The following is a 9,744-nucleotide window of genomic DNA, read 5'->3' on the forward strand; positions in this document are numbered from 1 at the left end:
CCGAGAAAGGAGTGGTATGACTGCATAAAGAGCCAAAGTAACCCTTACCGGTTTTTGTCTGGGTAAAATCAATTATTAGCAGCCAATAAAAAAACTCTCAAACTAGGTTACTATTGGGTTAGACCTCAGATATCCTACAGAGGGTCTGCAAAACAAAACCTATTGGTGTTTACTTAAAGGATGTAATTAGATGGTGTCATCTGCAAATCACTAAAAAAAATAAATAAATAATATACCAGTCTCCCGTCATCCGCAATTTTTTTTTTTGTGAGGGCTTGCTTTAGTAACAGACAGCGCCGTGTTCATGACCTATGGATAAATACATAGCAGGCAGACACTCAAATCACGTCACTGAGGGTTAAGCTTCGCAAAAATTTGTGTAAATCTTAGAATTCCTAAAGTGAAAAGATCCACCAATTACACAGATAATAAAAGTTATTCACCGTAGCAAACATCTGGCATTTCCTGGAGATCCAGAATATATATTTACAATTGACACTTTTTGCCGCAGAAATTACTTCAACTATCTTATTCACCTGAATGAGGTCTGCAGAAGTGAGTCCATTGACACAGCCCTATTCAGCTTCATGGAAATGGATTTACAGTTGTAGACATTTCTGCAACAAATCTGGTAGATGTGACTGATCCCTGGAGAACACACACAGAGTTCATTAAGGCCACGTGCACACGCTGAGTATTTGGTCGGTTTTTTACCTCAGTTTTTGCCAGCAAAATCAGGAGTTTAACAATCAAAGGAAAAGTATAATAGAAACACGTCACCATTTCTGCATTTTTCACCCACTCCTGGGTTTTGTCTGACAAATACTGAGTTATAAAAAACTGACCAGATACACAACGTGTGAATGTGGCCTAAGGTTATGTTCCTAGAGTTTTTTTAGTATTTCTAGGGGACCACGATAGAAATGGGTGTGATGACAACCATTGCATGCACACCAGCAACTAGTCCATGTTAGGGTATGCACACGTAGAATGGTCCACTGCGGTTTTTCCTGCGGATTTATCGCATTTTCTACTGCGGATTCCGCTGCGGATTTACATCTGCAGTTTTCTATTGGAGCAGATGTAAAAACGCTGCGGATTCCACACAAAGAAGTGACATGCTGCGGAAAGTAAACCGCTGCGTTTCCGCGCGTTTTTTTCCCGCAGCATGGGCACAGCGTTTTTTGGTTTCCCATAGGTTTACATTGTACTGTAAACTCATGGGAAACTGCTGCGGATCCGCAGCAAAATACGCAACGTGTGCACATCCCCTAAATGTTGCTGGCAGTGACGGACAACGGCATCTCAATGAATAACCAGCAGCAATAAGAGCCAATATCTCCGGTAGCTGCTGTTCTAGGCAGATGCTGGCAGTGTAGTAACACAGCTTGCACCTGCTTGCTATGGATCGGGTTCGGCTCCTGAGCTCGCGCTATACATCCTGTGATGAAAATATACATTATAAGTGGCTAAGAGGTGTGGGTTTTTTTTTGGTAGATTTTTTAAAACTGTCACAAATTTTTTTATGGATTTTCTGATTCATTAAAAGTATGCATTATTTAGAAAAAAAATAAGAACAAAACGGCACTGTGATTTGTTATTTTCTATATTACAAAAAAAATACAAAAAAAAAAAAATACATGTCAAAGAAACAAAAACTTTACATAGCAGTAATATTCCAGATGGGAACAGTATCCAGTTACATGGCATTCTCATTCCATCCCCAGGTAACAAAAAACAAAACATTTCTTTACATTACCTCAAACAAAATATTTTATTATATACTGGGAAAAAAAATTAAAAACTAAAAATGTAGACAGTATGTGAGCATTTTCTGTTGCTCTGGAATGATAAAAAAGGTCTATCGGTTTCAGTCTAAATATTGCACAGTTTGAAAGGTACCAAAAATTATTAAAAAAAAGTCACAATCTTGGGAAACACCTCACATTTAAGCAAAATCTACCAAGAAACGTAAAGCATGTTGTTTCTACAGTAGCTCTATCTTAAAGAAGATTGGAATGAAATACAGTATAGTTAGGATGTAGATGTGATCATATAATATATACGATCACACAAACACTTGATATCTGCTCTCCTTCACCCCTGAGATTTGTTTAAATTACTGAAAAAAACAAACAAAAAAACAAAAACACATGGCAACTTTCTGAATTCAATATCCATGAATGGCAATGGAGAAACTCACTAAAGTCAAAGGCTGTAGTCACAGTCAAAAGGACCAAGAAAAAAAAAAAAAAAGAATTACCGTATATAAAACAAAAACAGTCATTGAAAAGGGTAAGACCTCTTTGTGTCAGGAAAGCTTCACTTTCATAATCCCGTGTGCAAATAACACGAATATATATTAAAAAGGAAAAAAATAAAAAACTCAATTAATGCAAATTGTCTTTGATATCGACTTGGGCAGTTCGAAGGAAATGTTCAGAACACTTTTGACAAGTGAAGATTTAGGACATGAGTTTCGACTGAAGCTCCATCTCTGCTGCTTGTTTGAGGGCAACATCAACCAATAACTGGAAGCCACTGAAGTCCTGATTGTGATCCGGTGGGGTAGGAGGAGGAGTGTTGAATAATCCATTCTGTGTATTTGTGTTTTGTCCTAATTTTATAGTGTCTTCAAGGCAGACAAGTGAGGTTTCAGTTAGTTTTTTTGCCTCAGATTCGTGCTGCTCTAGGATTTGTCCAGCATTCAATACATGGGTGAAGTTGAAAGGAGCGTCATTTAGTGATGTGACAGTGGTGTGACAGATGACGGAGGGTCGAGCTAGGAGAGATTGCGGAGAAGACAGTTGTGATGCCAGTAACTTCCCTGAGTTCTGGTTTGACCCGGTAGAACTGAAATGAAAAGAGTTCTCATCTATAGTGGGAATGTAGGGCTTTGTTCCCGTCGGAGAGTCCATCTGTATCACATCGGTAATTTTGGCTCCCTTTCGTGAAATGGTGAACTGATTAGGGTCTTTTCCATCTTTCCTCAGCATATCAGGCAAAAGCCTACGCCTTGCATTGATGAACCAGTTACAAACCTACAAAGAAAGAAAGAAAAATCATGATTTTTATTCCTCATTACACTGGAGTTAGACTTCACAAGGAGCAAATTGACATTCAGGAAGAATGAGAATTCTTTGGCGTTCAGCTGTTGCTCAACAACTCATGGCAGGCGAAGCATCCTAGGAGATGAGGTTGAGGAACAACTGTAGTGGGAAATCTGCCCAGCCCCGCTGCAGTTCTGGGATGGGAAATGCCGGATAAATTGTCATCATCTTGGTATCTGGATTTTTCAACATCCCATACACTTCTCAAAACTTTTTACACCCAAGATAATAATATGCACTTGGTTTCTAAGAGAAGGCAATGTGGTAAAAGTCCATAGTAGCTCAAGGTGCCAGTTCCAGCAGCTATTCTACCCCTCGATTGTTATACATATTTGTATGCCACCATAAAAAGCTATTGCACAAACATAAGACCACACATAGGGTTGGCACAAAGTAATGCATACATTAGCCGTCATATTTGCGGCACATATTTCAATTTTGGATGCTTTCTTTGACTATATTTTGTGGCATTCTTCTCCAAGAATTTGTGCTGAAATCTGTGTGGCTTTTCGAAATTACCGTTACCGCTGCGTTTTATACCTGTATCTTTGTACAAAATCAGACCAACAAGATGCCACAAAAAGGAGCCGATAACTCCAGAAATATCTGGAAACCGTCACTCCTGTTAATGATCTAAGTATTGACCTCGGACTCAAACTTCCGTGTACAGGTTAGAGATGCTATACATCAGAATCATAAAGTTTCTACTAAAACAAAGGCCTACTTGTCCCTCCCTAATAACGCCCGAGGAATGTTACGTCTGAAAGCTTTCATTTTTGATAATGTTGTTCACATGTTATTTCCCATACCTTAGGCTAATGGTGGGAAGTTTAGCTTTGAAACAAGATGCTGTTTGTCTTTTGGTAGAGACTGCGGTGACTCACTGACTGCTGAACTTATGTGCTACCAGGCATATCTTGGCTTACCTCACGCCAACCCAGACACATTTAACCCCTGCATTTCAAGATGTGGAGCAGAAGGGAATGAGCAGGTCTGTTAACAGAAACTAGATCCTTAAGGAGGCTATGAGTGCTGTGTATGGCAATCTATTTCAACACAAAGGTCTGAGTAAAAGGGAAAATCCTTTATTGCTAATGCCCTCATTGCATATCCCATTTTATTTCGCTTTTCTTTTCTCAAAAAAATTAATTAAAACTTGGCATAAAATCCCTGAAAACTGAGCTGCAATAGTGCAACATTACACAATTATAAAGAGCAATTTCATAGTGCATTGTGAAGAAGTACCAACTTTCCAGAATATACAACCTCGTCACTTAAAAGCCTCCTGTGACAGCAAAACATGAGTGATCTGTCCTAAAAAAGTATGTATGTATGTATGTATGTATGTATGTATGTATGTATGTATGTATGTATGTATGTATGTATGTATGTACTACCCCACAAACAACAGAACCAAAACAATTATGAGAACTGCCCCTTTTTCACAACTACGCGTTTACTGGTCAGATTCCTTTAGGAGGATGTCAGACAAGAGGATGTATTGCTTCCTGGGTAAATGACAGGAAATGAGAAATGCTAAAATCTGGAGCACAAGATTTAACATTTTCAGCCATGCGGAGATTTGGCCATTTGCCTCATGTACTGAAATGACAAGGATGTTTTGCAGCATAGAAGAAAAAACAACACATACGAATAACTTGGCCAATGTTTTCGTAGGCGGTTTCCACTTCATGTGTCTACTTACATAAAAGACACCTAAAAAGGCACAACATAATTTCCAGCATAAAAGCTACAAACTACAAAACAAAAAATCCAGCTAGGCCCCAAATGATGATTACAAGAAGATCCATATCGCAGTTTCACGTTGCTCAACATATCAAACATACCTGTAGTGTGGAGAGATGGGTCTGCCGAGACAGGAGGGCTTTCTCTTGCTCTGAGGGGTAGGCATTATAGCGATGCTCATATAACCAGTCTCGCAGAATTTGGACTGACTCTTTAGGCAAGTTTCCACGCCTCCTTCTCTTCCCTGAGCCAGCAGTGGAGGAGAGATCCAGGGGAATATCCATACCATCATCATCCTCAGTCTCACTGCCCGATAGCGGAACTAACCCTAAGAAAAAGACATGTCAACATTTACTTGGTGTCAAGTGCCATAGCATTACATCAAGGGGTGGGAAATCTGCCCCAGGTCTCTGTAGGTAAAATGCCAAGAACATAGCAGTAGTGACATCACCCGAGCACAGCGCTTTACAGTATTCCATCCTCCGCTGAGGTCATTTACTTTTCACAGCAGAATGTATCAGAGGGTATTCCAAGTCAGACAGAGGCAAAGTATGTCCTTAAAGCTATCCATCTTGTAGCTGATCATTGTGCTCATGGGTTGGGATTCATGCTGCACAGATTTATACTCACAGATCTGTTACACAGGGAGGCGCAGAGCTCTTTACCATCACAATAAAGCCTTCAATGACATTGCTTTGTTTACCTCAGTCTATACAATGGGAGATGAGCCGTGTGTAAGGGCACCAGCATTAATCAATCACTGAGGATTGCTGGAAGTGCATTGTGTCGCAGGATGAATGTGACAGACGCGGTCTCCAACGCTCATATGAACACAATGTGGAATCTGAATGAGCTGGGACACCCAACGGATATTTTCAGGAGACGGCTGGGTTGTAAAAGCCAGAAATACCCTCCATTACTAGCAAACACCACAAGCCAAATGCATAAAACTCTTCGTTAGAAAGAGAAGTGTTCAAAGAAATTACTGCTGTGTTATATTTGCATAAAACCATGGTGTGTGACTTCAGTGCCAGCACTGCAATGTATCAGACGAGGGCTCCTGGTCTAAAATCACTGCATTACTACTAATGGTTATCAGCACAGTACTTTCCCTTTCTGAGCAATGCTTATGTCATTTCATACTGACACCGACCTGACAGATGACTCAAGCATGTTGCAAAACAGAAACCCGAGGGTGGCTCGCCACCGCTTTATCCTAGCGCAGCAAGGAAAGTTTCGTCATTTACACAGAGAACATCGAGATCTGGCGCATGGCTGCGAGACATTTACACAAAGAGGACTGGCTATGCCATACTGTCCCAGTACAAACAGTACGTTGAGAATATATCCTCTATATAAATGTATCCTCTAAGAAAAAGCGATTACAGAAATCCCCTAAAAACCCAAGCTGAACATAAATCTTGGTAAAACAATGCAGATTAATTACAGAAGATGTAATGATTAATCGTTGGCCAAGAAAAAAAAAACAAAAAAAAAAAACAAAAAAAAAAAAAAAAAACACTTAAGTCGCCGTCATCAAGTGAGGAACTGCTTCAGGAAGCTGCCAAATGTTAAAAACCAGTGCCTGGATATGCCAACAGCTCTAAACCAGCGGGAGCTTTAAGGCCATCTATCCCAACAGGAAACGGCGCAGACTGAAAGCACAAGCAGTCAGAGTTCTTATCGGTTGCGTAAGTAAAGAGTGGCGTTCAAACCGCTTCACTAGGGAACCTGTCATTTCTAATTGTTACTTGTCCTGCTGAAAGCCACCCATAAATGTCTGTGTGATATGTGGCTCGATGGAAGATGTTAACAAGATGAAGCCTGTGCACAATTCATACAAGGCAGCAATTCAATATTTTATGTGATTAATCTATTATTATTACACATACACGTGTGTGAACTGGCTCGATTTCCAGGTCAACTGTGCCCAAGATAGGAAAACGAAGGCGAGCAGGTGCTGCCCTGTTTAGAACAAGACTACCCTTCATAAATCAAGGCCATGCTCATTTTTGTTAGTGAAGTTGGTGATAGGTCTTCAAAACGACGGCTCTCTAAACTTAGTTTTCTAGCCAAATTTCATTAACATTATGGCAATGACATGAGCATTTATTGTACAATTAGGATTGGTGGAGGTGCTGGCATCCAGAGTCCGTCATGGCAAGTTGTAAGCAAAGAAAAGGAATAGTAGGGTCATTAGTCCTGTATACCAGATGAGGAATCCATCAGTACAACTTCAAAGAGTTCTTCAAGACCTACACTGGAAACAGATGTTTTACCAAGATCTAAATAATAATCGGTATTTATTTTTGTATATTAAAAGTTGAAAAAGTTGACACTGACAGATGTCAATACAATACTGATGTGAGGGTGGAAGTGGTTAGACAAAGCACGTGGCGATTGTGGGAACAATATATAAAACAGCTTTACGAGTGCATGGAACCGAATGACGTCGAAGAACAAGTTCAAACATTTGCTACACAGCCCAAAAAAAAAAAAAAAAAAAAAAAAAGATAAATCCACCATTTGTTAATTATGCCTAACATATACAAAGCAATCATCCACTTAAGTGATCTGGGCCCTTAGAAATAATCATCATAAAAAAGTCTGAAGTCTTTCCATTGATTTAACAGCTTTGCAGTTAAAAAAAAAATAAATAAATATAAAAAAAGGGCTTAGAATAAATTATCCAAGGAAGACAAATGTGCCTTCTCTTACTCCCGGGACACAACAGATCTGTACTATCAGAAATGTCAGCTTTGTACTTAGATGACTTTTCACAGACAGGAATCTAAGGGACTTTCCAAAAAGACTCATTTCTCAAGTTCCTCTTCAAGGAGCTTTAACAACAGCTACATAGTATCTGGCTAGATCCATTCAGCAGCAATACACTGGCCATAAGATCTTAGTGGTTGGGTTACTTCTTAGTTAGCTTAGAAGTTGTCCATGTAGGATACTGGAAGAGAAGGAGGCAGCACTACTAGCCTTTCTTCCTTGCCACCATCTGAACAAAAGCTCCAAACATGTCCAAACAGCAGGGGGATGGGGAGCAAGCCTTTTGTTTCAACTGCCTGAAAAAGTTTCAAGCATCTGCAAGCAGTTTGTCCCATCCTGATCTGTCAGCAGCACTGCCCCCTCCCTGTCACCCTGCTGTCTCCTGTGTGAACAATGCTGAGCACACACAATCAGCCTCACATGGCACATATACATATATACACACATATATAGCCAGCTATTAATGTGCACCGCACTCGAAATATCCTCCACTGGGCACTTCCGAAGGACAAAGAACATTCAACTTCAGTGGAGAAAACAAAAACAAAGTAATGCTCAGACCAAGTCAATGCAAAGTTCTTATTGTCCTATAACTAGGCAATTGTCAGGAGGCTCTGCCATGTGTTCTCCTCATAGGGCTGTGTGCCCCTGCCCAGCTCTGGGGATGCAGCAGTGGTGGAGCACATGGTGCTGAGGAACAAAGGAATCCAAACTTGGGAGGCTGGGAGGGATGGAGGGAGCAGAGCACTCTCACACTCCTCCATCTGGCCTCCAACTCGCTCCAAACTTTTAGGAAAGTGGTTAACTAGACCGAAAAAGCTCATAATCAGCAAAATGGTAGTCCTAAAAAGTTAAGTAGCCCTTCCCTCAGGAATGCAAGCCTACTCTCCAAACAAAGACTTTCCCAGGAGGCTCAGTGTGGTGAAGCCCAAGGGGGGAATAAGCCTCCTGGTGGCCCTGGGCTAGCTATGGCACCTCCTGGTGGCCCTGGGCTAGCTGTGGCGCCTCCTGGTGGCCCTGGGCTAGCTGTGGCGCCTCCTGGGCTAGCTGTGGCGCCTCCTGGTGGCCCTGGGCTAGCTGTGGAGCCTCCTGGTGGCCCTGGGCTAGCTGTGGCGCCTCCTGGGCTAGCTGTGGCGCCTCCTGGTGGCCCTGGGCTAGCTGTGGCGCCTCCTGGTGGCCCTGGGCTAGTTGTGGCGCCTCCTGGTGGCCCTGGGCTAGCTGTGGCGCCTCCTGGGCTAGCTGTGGCGCCTCCTGGTGGCCCTGGGCTAGCTGTGGAGCCTCCTGGGCTAGCTGTGGCGCCTCCTGGTGGCCCTGGGCTAGCTGTGGAGCCTCCTGGTGGCCCTGGGCTAGCTGTGGAGCCTCCTGGGCTAGCTGTGGCGCCTCCTGGTGGCCCTGGGCTAGCTGTGGCACATGTGCTCGCAGTGACCTCCCTCGTGGTGGAGAAACTTTCTTTGTTCCACCAGTGAGGCTGAGCCAGGCTCCACTCTTCCTTTGTGTGCAGCTCGCACCAAACTTTTACCAGTCACAACAAACTCACAGGAACAAGTCACTTCTCCCCCAAAAGAAACCTAGAAGACAGGAGACTGGCCACCAAAACTTCCCCAACAACTCGGCAGCCCTGCCAGGACCATGGAGGACAGTTCCCAGGAAGAGCAGACACATGCCACCAAACAAAGGGCAGCTGGGTGCACCGGCTGGGCACACGGAGGCTGAGCGGCCGGCGGCAGCCCGACTCCCCTCACCCACCTTTCTTTGCCTTCATGGTGGAGCCGGCTGCTAGTGACACTGCGGAGCGGAGAGGCGGCAGCGTGTCCCGGGGTGTCCCGACCACTAGTGGATGGAGAGTCCCGCTGCTCCGCACGAGCTGTGCGCTCAGCAATCCCTCCCAGCGCCTGTCAGACACAAGGGGAGGAGAGACGCGATGGCTTCCCCCTTCCTCCAGACACGGTGAGTGCACACCGCCGGCACCAGAGGGCGCCACACTCCTCTCCTGCAGCGGCGCTACCACTACTATCATAGCTACAGCCAGTCAGTGAGTGCAGCATGGACGGGTGCTGGGCTCCATGCCCGCTATACACACACTGCCAGTGCTGAGCCGCTCGGAAGGCTCGCC

The 9,744-nt window shown here is 43.4% G+C and overlaps 1 protein-coding gene across 1 annotated transcript; it reads right to left on the reverse strand.

Moving 5' to 3' along the window:
• Positions 1-1,590: 1,590 nt before the first annotated feature.
• Positions 1,591-9,542, reverse strand: TGIF1 (TGFB induced factor homeobox 1). Its single transcript, XM_069731143.1, has 3 exons — positions 9,378-9,542; positions 4,958-5,184; positions 1,591-3,041 (listed from the first exon to the last, which is right to left on the reverse strand). The coding sequence occupies exons 1-3, from the start codon at positions 9,391-9,393 to the stop codon at positions 2,466-2,468; spliced, it is 819 nt and encodes a 272-aa protein (XP_069587244.1). The 5' UTR covers positions 9,394-9,542; the 3' UTR covers positions 1,591-2,465.
• Between the last annotated feature and the right edge of the window lie 202 nt (positions 9,543-9,744).

This window comes from Ranitomeya imitator, chromosome 6 (genome assembly GCF_032444005.1).
Source record: "Ranitomeya imitator isolate aRanImi1 chromosome 6, aRanImi1.pri, whole genome shotgun sequence".
NCBI classification, from domain to species: Eukaryota; Metazoa; Chordata; class Amphibia; order Anura; family Dendrobatidae; genus Ranitomeya; species Ranitomeya imitator.

What these genes read in the sequence shown, in the direction of transcription:
- TGIF1 (XM_069731143.1), bottom strand. An exon ending in CCCATCTCTCCACACTACAG is followed by an intron (nt 3,042 to 4,957) that starts GTATGTTTGATA and finishes CTTTCTTTGTAG; the next exon opens with GTTTGTAACTGGTTCATCAA.